General features: G+C 44.2%; 1 protein-coding gene across 1 annotated transcript in view; it reads right to left on the bottom strand.

The window, feature by feature from the left end:
- DNER (delta/notch like EGF repeat containing) overlaps positions 1 to 13,819 on the bottom strand; it is a 267,700-nt gene extending 253,881 nt beyond the window's left edge. The window contains exon 1 of the mRNA XM_036997832.2: positions 13,429 to 13,819. Within this exon, the coding sequence (XP_036853727.2) occupies positions 13,429 to 13,704 (276 nt within the window). The 5' untranslated portion in view covers positions 13,705 to 13,819. The remainder of the gene's footprint in view (positions 1 to 13,428) is intronic.
- Positions 13,820 to 14,119: the final 300 nt, after the last annotated feature.

The following is a 14,119-nucleotide window of genomic DNA, read 5'->3' as shown; positions in this document are numbered from 1 at the left end:
AGGAACTAGAATAAGGCATGAATCACTGGAGTAGAGGGACAGTGCTTAGGGCCGAGGCTGAGCTGGAACCCGAGCTCACCAGTGGGCAGGCCGTCATGGGTGGGAGCCACAGGAGGTTGCCCCCTGCAGGAAAAGACCGTGGAGTTGGGCAAACAGAGTGTCATGGAACTGGGGCCACAGACCAGGCCGGGAATGGAACTTGGGGAATGCTGTGTACACAAGTAAGGACTCCAGGAAACAGATGTTGGTCTGGCACGTGAGGAGAGGCTACAAGTAACCATCCCGGGAGGATCCTGGGCCTCAGTTTGGGTAAGAAGATGACACATATGAAAATAGCATTTGGTAGTTCCTCAAAAAGTTAAATATGAAATTGTCATATGACCCAACAATTCCATTCCTAGACATAGTCCCATAAGAATTGAAAAAGATACTCAAACCATTACATGTACAGACATGTTCATAGCAGCAGTAGCCACAATAGCCAAGGGTGGGAACCCCAGTGTGTCCATCAACTGATGAATGGGGAAACAAAACATCATATATATATATTAGAATATTATAAAGCCATTAAAAGGAATGAAGTACTGACACATGCTACAACACAGATGAATCTCAGAAACATGCTGACAGAAGCCACACACAAAAGGTCATATATTGTTTGATTCCATTTATATGAAGTATTGACAAGAGTTTAATCCAGAGATAGAATAGTGTTGGTGGTTGCCAGGGACTGGTGGGAGAGTTAGAAATGGGGAGTAAGTGCTTATGGGCACAGCATTTCCTTTGCAGTGATAAAAATATTTTGAACGAGGTAGAAATATTGATCGCACCACATGACTAAAGGCTGAAATGCTCACCTTAAAATGCTTACTTTTATATTATGTGGAGTCACCTCAATAAAAGAAATTTTTAAGATAACACAGATTCCATGGGTGTCCCTGGGATGGTACACGATACAGGCCATTTGGGATTATGAGCAGCCACGGGACATGTCAGAGACATTACTATCTATCTACAGCAACACATACAACATCCATTGACGTTCCTTTCTGTGCATAAAGTTTCTTTCTAAGGCACTGTGGTCAGAACCTTAAGAACAGAAGGCTAGAACTCTCCAGTAAGATGTGATTCTTCCCAGGTTTCTGGTTAATTTACGTCAAGAGGCGAGCAGCCCTGCGTTCGGAGGACCGACAAAGGCAGCAGGTCTGTTAGTGAGCCTGACAAGAATGAGGACCCCTTCCTGAGAAAGAAAACCCATCTTCACTGAGGAGGCTGTGTTTCAGGGAGCCACAGACACAGTCAGATAAGAAGGATCTAGGTGAAGAGAACAGCTCTTGACTTCTAAAAGCTCACAGGCTCTGCTTGGAAAAACCCTCTTCTAAGGGTTCATTAAAGGTGGGAAGCTAGGGAAACCACATAGAATCCATTTGTGATTTTTACAAAGGTGTCAGCATCATTTTTAGCATCAGTTTTTTACACTATTAGGGCTGATCATAATGATAACGATATTCTTTCCTTAGGAAACAAAAAGAAGAGTGACTTCCTTTCACTCAGTCTATCCCCCAAGTCCCCACTCCACATTCTGTCCTGCCCTCCCTTTCTGAAAAAAGTAATAATATTAAATTTACTTCTCTCCAGCTGAGAGTTTATTTTAGGCCTCATAGAAATGCTAATATTAGTCCCATTTCTGTCTCTTATTATTTCTCTCATTATGAGGCTTTTCTACAGAAATAAAAGAATTCCCTTTTGCATTACTGAAAAAGCCAATGGCCAATTTTAAAGAATAAAAATGAAGACAGAGGACCACAAAAACCCCTGGTCAGGAGAAATAAGATTGTTCTCAAGGGGGAAAGTGCTCCAAATATAATAAGGGGATGAAAGCATAAGGGAAATTTGCATTTTGCTGAATATTAAAATGAGTCTTTTTCTGCCCAAGCCTAGATGAAGAACACTTTTTGAAATCAGACCATTACACCATCAATAACTTTCACGACATACTCTATTGTCCAATAATGCCCTTAAAATTAACTTAATGATTTTAGCAAAATACTAAGGAACCCATGGCAATTATTAAAGGAAAAATGTGCTGATACTTAAAAATAAATAAATAAATGAATCTGAAGACAATGGCTGCAGTGATCTAGCCTGAAAAAGAAAGTCAAGATAAATTGCAATTATTTAAATATAATTTAGAAAATCTATGCCAACTTTTCTTAAAATAGGAATAAACTGGACTGTATTTAATTGTGCTTTCTAAAGCAGCAGTACGATCAGTCTTATTCATATAAATCTTGGCCAAATAGAATTCCTGCAAAAGCAAACTCCTGGCTCAACTCAGGTAATTTTCAAAATATTGTACAGAACAGGATTAACACCAAACATTAGTGCTCTAATTAAAATGTATCAACCACTCCATTAATCAGTTTGGCTAAATAAGAGCCAAAAATTATGAACTTCTAAGGGGCAAGACAGTGAGCATAAGCAGTCAGAAGAAAAATGATAAATGGGGAAAATGTATTTTCAACACTAAGGATAAAGGGCTAATTTCTTTCATTAGCAAAGGGCTGTTGCAAACCAGTGATAAAAAGTGAGCAGCCCAAAAGAAAGTTACATAAAAATAAGAGCAGGCAATTCATAAGCAATGTTCTCTCTCATTCATAATTTTTAAAATGCAAAGAGGACTAATGAGATATCATGTTTTACTTATCAGTTCATACAAAAATAAAATATAAACTGTAATATCTGTATTGGCAAAAATGGACTTGAACAGGCATTCTCATATGCTCTTAAGAAATATGCAAAATCATCCGGCCTTTTTGGATGGCAATTTAATATATTTAATGTATGTAACTGACATATATACATATTCATACATGTGTGTGTGTGTGTGTGTGTGTGTGTACAATCTATGGTCATTGCAACATTATTTATAATTTAAAATGGAAACAATGTGCTTCAATAAAGACTGAAAGTATAAATATTCACACAACATAACACTATTCAGCCAGCAAAAAGAACTAATTTTCTTTCTGTTCTAAGACATGGTAACATATTCAAAATAGGTGAAGGAAAAAGTTGAACAGTATGCATAGGATGATTTACTTTTTATACATGAGTATTTACATATGCTTCATATATGTTTATACCTACAGAGAGGAAAATACAAAGCTATACACTACAGTGTAAACAAAAATTAATGCAGAAACATATTAGCAGAAAAGGTAGAAAGAGGGTAAAAATGTTTACCAATAGGTCTTTTTCACTGTATTTTCACAGGTTTTTAATGCTCTACCACAGCTTTGACAGTTGCTCTTAAAAGGGCCCATGTAGATGTAAAACTATGGGCTAATATTTTAAATGCAAATTAATAAAATTTGCTTATTTAAGTATTTCACAAAAATTGAAAGTGTTATTGATGAACTCACCAGAAAAAATCTGGAAATTGGAGCAAGGATTAGTCAGGCCTTTGGGGTAAGGTGCCAGATTTAGCAAATTAAAAGTGTAGGACTCCCAGTTGAAACTGAATTTCAGAAAAACAAATGTGCAATATTTGAGGGACAGGGAGAACAAATTTAAAGGACTCACACAACCTGATTTCAATACTTAGTATAAAACTACAGTTATCAGACAGTGTGGAATTGGCAAAAAGGTAGATATATAAAGACAATGGAATAGATCAGAGTCTAGAAACAGACCCACATACTATGGTCAAATGATTTCCAACAAAGGTACCAAGATAATTCAGTGAAGACAGTTTGTAAATAAATGTTTCTAGAACAACTGGATATCCATGTGCTAAAAATGAGTAAAAATTACCCATACTTTGCACCACATACATATATCTCAAAATGGATCCGAGACCTAAACGTAGAAGGTAAAACCATATGATTCTAAGAGGAAATTTTTGTGACCTTGGGTTAGGCCAAGAATTCTTAGGATACAAAAAACAAAAACCATAAAAGAAAAAAATTGATAAATTAGACTTCACCAATATTTAATGCCTACCCTTTGAAAGACACTGTTAAGTAAATGAAAAGCCACAGACTGGGAGAAAATATTTGCAAATCAGATATCAAATAAAGGATTCATATCCAAAATATAGAAATAATTTGCACAACTCATTTGAACAGATACTTCATCAAAGAAGAGATGTGGATGGCAAATAGTACATTCAAAAATGTCCAACATCTTTAATCATTATGAAAATGCAAATAAAAATCAGTGTAATAGCACTACACACCTGTTAGAATAGCTAATCAAAATCATCAACAACATCAAGAACTAACAAAGATGCAAGCAATTGGAACTCTCAGTCATTACTGATGGGAATGCAAAATGGTATAGCCATCTGAAGGACAGTTTGGCAGCTTGTTATGAAGTTGAACCTGCACTTACCATATGACCCAGCAGTACCACTCCTAGGTATTTACCCAAGAGAAATGAAAGCATATGTCTACTTACAGACCTCTACATGAATGTTTATGGTGGCTTTATTCATAATTGTCAAAAACTAGAGGAACCCAAATATCATCAATTGGTGAAAAGATAAATTGTGGTACATCCATACAGTGGAATACTACTCAACATTAAAAATAAGTTAATGTTATACAACTTTAAATCAAAACTTATAGAATGGAATGCATGAAAGGGTGAATTTTACTGTTTGTAAATTATACCTTAATAAAAGAAAAATCTGAAAGTTCTTTGTCTAAGAAACAATAGAGGAAGTCAGTTTGAAGTTAGAGGTTTCAGTTTCTTTTCAGGGTTCCTATATAAAGTCTTCCCTTCCTAAGGTAAAATACTGAGGATATATTTAACACTTTTCCTATTCTAATATATTCCATTTTGCCTGAAAATTAAGCATGGGATTTTGCTTCAAATAACATATTTCAGAAGTCCAACCTGAATGCTGTGGAAAACTGGCAATCACCCTTACTAGGCTGTCCTTCCACTGGTGGTAACAGCCCATTTACTATAGATGCTGATTTCCCATGGAAAAGACTAGATCCTTTTTGTCTTTTGTGATTACTTCCAACACAGAATGTCTTCCATAAAGGAGTCTCAATCTGCCTGGAAACCCAAAAGTAATTACAAATGCTCCTTTAAATTAACTACAAGCAGCAGATAAGTGCCAGCATTGAAATTCTAAAAGACGTGCCGGCTTTCAGGAACTGTTAGCAAAAGATAGCAGACATGTTTCTCTTTCCAAGCACCTTCTTTCAAGTACACTTATTTCATTTCTCAAATTCTCACTCTCTTTCAGAAGACTTACACCTTTTCTCTCTTTAAGAAAAAACCCATAACATTACATAAGCCGGAACCATCCCCACAGAAGGTAAGACTACCAGAACTGGAGCGCTACCCCATTTCCCACTACCATCCACCCAGGGCACTCACTTTGGAAGTCCTGAACTCGGAGCAGTTTGAGGCGAATGGAGAACAGTCATGTGAGCACTTCTCAGAGCACAACGTCAGGGCCCAGATCCCCAGCTCTGTCACTGAGCTGTGTGACCCCGAGAAGTGGAGAACTGGATCCACTTCTATAAAAACAGCAGTTCGTGTGAATACAAGGCCAACTCTGGGCAGGGGCCAACAAGCTACTCCCGTCAGCCCTTCCAACCATCTTATTTACGGTTAAGGAACTGGGGCTAAGAAAGCTAATAGGCTGGTAATAACTGAGCTTGCAATAACTCAAAGCCTCTAAATTCACGCTCCAAAGCCTGACAGCAACTCTTTTCCCTCCTGCACACACTCCCTGGAAACAGACACACCGACAGTGTTGGAACACATTAAGCCAACGCCTGATGTACCATGAAAAGCTAGTCTGCCTAGGATGGCTCTTGAGATGTAAGCAATTTGAAGATAACAGGCTCTGTTTATCTGTCCGTGTATCTCCCGCAGTGCTCAGCCCAGGAGCAGACCCTAGGGACTGTCCTTCCACTGGGTGGCACCCAGTTTTCCATAAGGGACACCCTTCAAGAAGAAGGGAGGGAGGCCAGAAGAGGCAGGTGGAGCAGGAGAGCCTAGCCTTTAGCTAAGCCGAATAAATACAAGTGGGAAAATAGGCTCCGTAAGCTCTTCCCTGCGTTTATGGAAATATCCAGCACATTTCTTCCTTTGTCAAGGGCCAGATAATAAATACATTCAGCTGTTTGGGCCATACCATCTATCACAACTAACTCCACTCCTGAGCTCAGAATGAGTCAGGACTTAACCAATGGGTGTGGCCATGTTCAACAAAACCTGCTTGACGGACATTGAAAACCTTAATCTCTCAATTTTCATGCATCACAAAATATTATCCTTATTTTGATTTTTTCCCCCCAATCATTTAAAAATGTTAAAACCATTCTTAGCTGGGGGAATTGTGGGGGAGGCAGGGAGAGGGGAGGTGGACTGTCCTTTACCTGGCCCTGAATTAGGTCATCAGAAAACTATTTTGAAAAAAAGCTTCATTACAAGACTGAAAAGCCAAGGTCACTGCAAAGGATTTATGGGAGAGTATCATGTGCTCCCCAGAACAGACCTGGCACTAGGGAAATTATCGAACAGGCCAAAGCTGTCTTCACGTGCTTTTCTCCTGCTAAACAGCACCCCTCCCTGACTCACAGCTCCCAGTGCCCTCGTGGCACCCACAGCTGTATCCCACTGAAGCCGGTCATCTGCTGAGCAATGTTTATGCGGCACCTATGTGCAGCCCCTGTGGGCGCCTGGCGGCTGTCAGGATGCCTGGTGCCCCTGCCGTCCTGGAGGGTGCAGCCCTGCGGTCCTGCCTGCCCTCACTCACCCTGGGGAGCGGGGAGGGTGATTCAGAGAAGCGGCTCCTCTTGAAGACACAGCCCTAAAACTCACATCATGACTGCCGACTGAAGACTGTTTACTGATCAAATAAAGCAATGAGTGATTCCAGAAAAGGCTGGGCTGCCTGCGCACACTCAGTTCGCACTGTTCTCCTATTGCCCTTGGCACCCACCTGGTAAGGGCGGGTAGGGAGGAGGAGCAGCTAACAGAAGTGAAAGCTCTGAGGAATAGCACCAGGATCTTATTATTCTAGCATCTGATACATCACAACCAAAGAAATGAAATGGTGGGATTTCAGTCTCTTTGGAAGCCAGGTAAGATAGAAAAAAAATGTGGGGGTGCTCCAAGGGAAGGGGCTTTCTAGGCCCCCCACTTTTGTAAAGGAAAGAATGAAATAAATTAGATTCCACTGTGAGTATGCACAATAGCTGCCTTTTATATTATCTCCTCTGGGCCAGGCACTGGGCTGTAAACTTTTCTAAGACACCACAGCCTGCAAGGTCTGCGTGAAGATCCCAGTTCTACAGATGTGAAAACAAACCACAGGAAAGTGAAGTGCTTATCCAAGGGCTCTGAGCTCTGGGTTCCAATCCGTGCCTGGGCTCTTCCCACGTCAGCTCACACCGCCCCTCGGGCTCCTCCTGGAGACGTCCAGCCCACCTTGGGCTGCAAACGGCCCCTGCCGTTTGGGGAGGGTGTGGGCCAGGACCACCGGGCCCTGCGAAGCTCGGCGCCCTTCCAGGGAGAATGCCCCAGAGCGCGCGCACAGCTGCCTTCTCTTTCTCTGCCACGTGCTACATGTTGGGCAGGCTGTGGGGGGAGATGACGGGGGCCTAGCAGGGGCTTCTCAACCCTGGTCCCGCAGTAGAACCACCTGGAGGGCATTTAAAAGTTACCAGTGCACAGGCACCACCCCAGACTATTAGGTCAGAGTCTGGGGGATGAGGGGACCACAGGACCCTGGCGCCCCTGCTTGTTCAAGCAGCCAGGGTAGCGCACCAGCAGCAGGTGAAGGGGAAACGGGGTAAATATAAAGAAATTCTGTCCACAAAACTTGGCTGGGCTGTTGGATTTTCTGTTTGGGGGTGAGATTCTGCAGCCCCTGCCTTTGGGTTAAGCGGCTCCCAGCACAGCTAGCTGCCTATGGCGAAGGTAAGGAGATGCAGACCTGCAACTCAGACATTCTGCGTGTGACTCAAACACCCTTCGGCTGCAGACTAGGTTGTTCTTTCCTGTTTGATGCTCGTGAAATGAGGGCAGATACAAAACCATTTGGGATGGTACCATGTCACATAAAAAGCTTAAGTAAACAAGCCAAAGACAATGCATTTTTGTTGGGTGGCCAAGCTGAGCAGAGTCATGTTTCCTGAGAAGGCACCAGCTCACCACCACCAACAAAAAGTCACTTCATTACAACACCAAGAAAAACAACCATATCCTTCTTTATTAAAAATGATACAAGAATTCAACAAGCTTTTTTCTTCAAAGGAAAACTTGAAGTCACTGAGGATTTTCTGAGAAATTATTTATTTCTCAGAATAAGAAGAACTACACATTTATCAAAATGTTAATACAATGAATGTTTTATTTCTTTATATTTATGTTACAACAGAACTCATCCTGGTAGGGAGAAAAAAGCTGAGTCTGTTCATTGAAGGAAAACAATCACAGACACTAAAAAAGTAGGTGTAATCATATTTTCGTATGGGAAATTTATAATCTCTTAGTGTACCTTGTATTTGTCTAATAGTTTACTTTTTAAATAAACATTTTATATGTCATGCTCCCATAATTCTTTATACTTACTGAAAAAGCCTTACTATGTTTCCATTTGTGAATTGCATTTTTTTCTATTAAGAAAATAAGACAAGCATATTAGTCCATTTTAGAGATATGAACTTTAAGGTTCAAGATGTTCAATTATTCTCCCAAGGTCACAAAAAATTAATAGAAAAGCCAGAAAAAGAAGCAATGAGCTGTTTCTTGACATTTCAGCTAATATTAGATATTTTGCACATATCATAATGCAAGTTTGTGTGTCTGTGTGCATGCAAAAAGTCCATTGGGGAAGACTGGTGCTGGGCAAAGACCTAGAATTCTTTGTTGTTGTTTATTAGCACATGTCAATCAAAAATGGACTCCTCAGAAGCAGAGCCACTGTTTCAAGTTCGTGTGTTTAATCAGAGGAACAGGTTGTAGAATCAGCTTAGTGAGTAAAATTAATCTGCAGCTACACAAACCCCCTCTTTATTTAAGTGCAGAAATTGAGACATTTTCATTATAGTCCCAAAAGATAAGAGTCTTAAGGAATAAACAAACAGGTGTCTAATTGCATGGATATTTGGCAAAGAATTATTTCATTAAAGTAAAAGTTTTGCAAACAAAATATTACAAATTCAAATAATCCCTCTCATGGACTGAGAGCCCAATAAAAGGGAGGAGTTCCTGTACCACTCACCAGGAAAGAAAAACTGGCCCGGCAGCTGCCGTCTCTGATCCCGGCTGCTTCTCCAAATGGGCCAGAACAGCAAGAAGATCAGCCTCAATTTTTTTAAAAGTTGACTATTTTTTCAGACCCATCAAAAATATTTATATTTCTTCTATTTACTGTCCATTTGCTTATCATTGTGGTAAAAATAACTTCAGCCAGACCCCAGAATTTTAACTTTGAAGTGAAGGTCCTGGTTAGTATGTGGCACAAGGAAAATTTCTGTGTCCTTGTCATTCCTGTGGCCTTTAACCCAACTGAGCACAGCCATACAAGCTCAGTGTTTTAGAGCCAAGCTGGACTCAAAAATCACTTCCACCCCTTTTTACTAAGACCTACAGAGATTATAGCTATTGCCTAAGGTCACATAGCTAAAAATGACGAGGCCAGGGCTGGACTTTCATCACAGCACTCTTTGGACTATATTTCTTCATCAAGCCAGCTACCTGCTAGCAGGTAGCAATGTGACCTTAGGCCAGTCATTTGACTTTGTTGGACTGTATCTATATAATGGGGATGGTTACAGCACCCAGCTCAGTGGGCACTGTGAGGGTTACTGAGCTGTATAGCAATCCCCTGAAACAATGCTGGCACATGGTAAATGCTTGAGAAATAAGTTTGCAGCCACCACTACCATCATCATTATGTCTCTATAAGATAGATTTCATACACATTTTTATAATCCATTGAATTTTCAAGACTTAGTGTTTATAAGCATGTTAGAGGACTTAGAAAACATGTATTTTAAGTGTTTTATGTTTTCAGGGCTATCAAAATGTTAGATCTTGGATTAGTCACGCAATCAAAATGAGCTTCAATTTCTACATTTGACAAAAGGAGATGATGATCCTTGTTCTCCCTACCTCACAGTTAGATGATGAGTTTATGTAATGTGTGTGAAGTTAAAAAGGAAAGAAAAATGATAGTCAGGGATGCACCACAGGTGCTCAGCGATTTGAAACATCTAATTTAATCCTCCCCACAGCCCTGTTGTGGATATCTCACAAAGACAAGATGGTCACCCACTCAAAATCCGGTTTGTAAGCCAAGACTGAAAATGTCACACACACATCAACAGGGCATGAAATGGTTTCTTGCTCACATAATGAGGCTTTCTGGGGAGAGCAAGCAGCTCCCCAGTAGGTCCACAATGGCTGAGAGAGCAGGGAAGGTAGAGTGGCTTGGGAGGTTTACTGCAGGTAAGAGGTGGGGCCAGGTCAGCAAGGGCTTATATGTCTTGAACCTCCACCAGCACCAAAGGAAGGAGCGCCCAGGCTTCCCTGACAGGTTGCCTACATGTGAGACAGGAGGGCAAAAGGATAGGATGAGCCTTAAAAACGATCAGCAGTCAAACCTCAAAAACTGGAATCCGACTCTCTATTTCAAGCCCTGTGAGGTAGAGCCCATCCTCCAAGATGAACATACTGAGATGCAGTCAGTTTAGATCACCTGCCACAGCAGATTCAACTGTGGAAACTGCATTTCAAGCACACACATCCTCTCTTCACACCACACAATCCCAGATCCTGTGAGCTGCTGTCACTGGGTGACACAAGAAGCACTGCCTGGACTCACAGTCTTGCCCAGAGTCATCAGCTGACTAGGGAAAACCTGAAAACAGCCTTAATCCATTTTAATCCTAATTAGTGATATAAGATTTTTCTAAGGAAGCAAAGGGAAGGGAAGGAATAAAAAACAAAACAAAACTTCAGAGTTAGGTTCGATAGTTTCCTTTGCTAACATTATTGTCTTTGTAGTTGGCAGAGGGGTAACACTCTCTGTTTAAAGGATTCTCTTCACATACAGGTAAAATTCCACTGCCAGTTTAGTAGGCATTAGGCTGTTTCAGCAGCCACGCTGTCTGCAGTGGCTGACCTCCATTTCTCTTACCTAATGGAGTATGTGTAGGGGTTTTTTCCCTCTGTTTATCTTATCTATTGGGGTTGCCTTTTAACCCCCATAGAAAATAAGACTCCCAAGTATTTCTGTAAGATCATGAAAGATTAAATTAAAATTATCAGGAATCAATTTTCTACAGGCTATAGAACTCTGAATCATCTCAGTTAAGTTCTTCTGGGTAACCAAGCCAGATCAGGTTCCCAATTTGCTAAGCTTTCCTGTTAGAACTAGTTACTTCCAGTCTCTTCAACTTGGAACTCAGAACGTCCGGTTGCTTCTCAGGTGGGTAGCATTCACACAGCTAAGGCATCCTGGAAGGCGAGCTATACAGGAAACCTGTCTTGAATCTGTCTTGAATCATTTGGGTCTGCAGTATTTATGTATTATATAGTTCATGATTCTTTTCTGAATGAACTGTATTCATCAAACTACTACTTAGGACAAAAAATATGTACGTTTCTTTGTCAGTCATCCTCAGGAAGCACTAAAGAGGTCTTTCACTTTCTTGAAGATTTCTAATACCTATTTTTAGAGTCACAAAAAAAAAAAAGCTCAGGTTAAATTCCTCCCCTTCCGTCTTTCCTCCCAATTACTTCAGCCGATGTTCATTCTAACCTACCTTCTTCTGTCTTTCCCTGCTACACTGTGAGTCCAAATCAACTTATTTCAAGGATGGAATCCAGACATATAAATAAAAGAGCAGTTTGATGGAACCATGCAGGCAACTCATTTCTTCAGGAAAAGGAATATAAATCATCAATCAACAAGGGAAATGAGCAAACAAGATTTTGTCCTAATGGATAGAATGGCTCCAACAGGCACCTCCCCGAAGAGTCATCGTGTCCCAAATTGACTAAAGATGGTCATGTCACACACGCCGTCATCGTGGTGGGCATGCCCTTTGGGGGAATTAAAGCTCTTGGAACCAGTTAACAAAGAAAAGAGCACAACATTGAAAAGACAAGATTCACGGTGATAATTTGCTACTACAGAAAAAAAAAAGATTCTACGAAATAGCAAAAAAATTCTGGCTGTCAAGGTCAAGCTTCTCAACCCCATTTAATTCTCTATTTAAAGAAAAATTGACATCATATGGCATCAGATCATACGTGGCCTTTCTTCCCCCTCAGAAAGAAATAAGAGCACATTTGAGCATTCTCAAAGTAACTCTTGGAGCATTTTACCAAATTTATATGAAACTCTCTACTTCAAATGTAAGAAAGAAACCATTTGATTCCAAATATGTCCCGCATTCACTTTTAATTTTATCACTTCAGACAAGATCGCTATTCGCCCCCGTCCTGAAATAGACACCTGGGGATTTTCTACCTGCACACATAGGCCTACCAAATCGCCTATTGAAAATGCTGGTGCTAATAGGTTTCACCCAGCTTTAGCACACTTGTAATCCAGCCTCATGTATTATTTTCTGCCAAATTCTCTTGGAAATCCCAAATCCTCAGCGGCTGCTGGCCATCTCCCATCCCTCCAAGCGCCCCGCACTTCCTCGAAGCTTCCCAGCGACCTGCTGGCGCCCTGGCCGCGTCCCCAAGCGTGAGCCTCGAGGAGTGCCCAGCCCGGAGGGCGACACACCACGCCCCACGCGCAATGTCCCTTCCAAAGCCTCCGACAGTTCTAACACCCCCTCCTAAGAGCTCAAAAAGGGTAGGGCGGGCCGCGGGGAGGCAGCTGCCCTCTCGGCCTCGGGCTGCCTTGTCAGAGCCCTAGAAAGTGGAGGAAGGGAAGGAAGCGGCCGATCGCCTGGCGCGGAGCCCGCCATCACCTGCCTCCCGCACCGCACAGCCTCGGCACACGCAGGTTCCGCGGGACCGGCCGCAGGGGCTGCCTGGAGCGCCTCGCCGGGGGTGCTCGGAGCTGGGGCCTCCGCGCTGCCACACCTGGCACCGATTCCGCGCTCCGGCGGAGCGTGTCTCGGCCCGGGTCAGCAGGGGCGCGCCACTCGGTGGCCAGCGGTCGTGCCGGGACCGGGGCTAGGGGGACTGCCAGGCCCGGGAGCGGCGCGCCCCAAGAGCCCGGTGCTGGCAGCGCCAGAGAACCAGGGTGGGCAGGCAAGTGGCACTTGCAAGGTCGGACAGGGGGTCCGCATCCACGCAGGCCAGAGGCCGTATCCATTCCCTTCCCGAAAGGGGAGAGGCTGGAGCCCCGCGAGGAGCTGCGGGCGGGGAGAAGCCCCGGGTCCCGGGCCGGCGCCGCGCCCCGCGCCCGCCGCGTCCACTCACCTGGCAGTTGGCGCCGAAGACTCCGGCAGGGCAGGCGCAGCGGTAGCCGGCCTCATCGGCTGAGTCCGGGGACTGCGGGCCAGGCGCGGGGCGCGGGGTGCACACGCCCCCGTTCCCGCAGGGCTGCGAGGCGCATGGCCCTGGCGCGGGCAGGGGCGCGGCGGGCACCGGGCCGGCCAGGCAGCCGCCGTGGGGCCCGGCGCCGAGCAGCAGGAGAAGCAGGACGGACGCGGGCAGCAGCTGCGCACCGGGCGCCGGGGCGCGGCGGGGCTGCATGGCCGACAGGGTGGGCACGAGAGCAGAGCCGGGCTGGGGCGCGGCGGCGGCGGCGGCGAGGGCTGCCGGGCTGGCTGGGCCGGGCGCCTCCTGCAGCTGCGGGATCCGCGGTTCCCGGGGCAACGGCGGGCGGGGCCTGGGGGCGGGGCTCCGGGCGGAGCTTCGGGCGCGCTCCGGCGGGGCGGGCGAGGGGCGCGGAGAGCAGCCCGCCGCTGGAGTTGGGGCCGGAGCCCTGGGAGCCCAGGCCCGAGGGGGCGGTCAGAGTGGCTGGTGTGTCCAGAACAGCCCCGAGGGGTCCAGGGGTCGGCGCCGGTCTGGCGGGGCAGCAGGCTGTGCCGGGAGGGAAAAGGGACAATGGGGTCAGCGCGGGGGGCGGGCGACTTTACCGGGCCTCAGGCACCGGGCGCCGGAGGTC

The sequence above is a fragment of the Manis javanica genome, chromosome 12, assembly GCF_040802235.1.
Source record: "Manis javanica isolate MJ-LG chromosome 12, MJ_LKY, whole genome shotgun sequence".
In the NCBI taxonomy this organism is placed as follows: Eukaryota; Metazoa; Chordata; class Mammalia; order Pholidota; family Manidae; genus Manis; species Manis javanica.
Note: the sequence above shows the minus strand (reverse complement) of the source record. Positions and strands in the feature narration are given on the sequence as shown.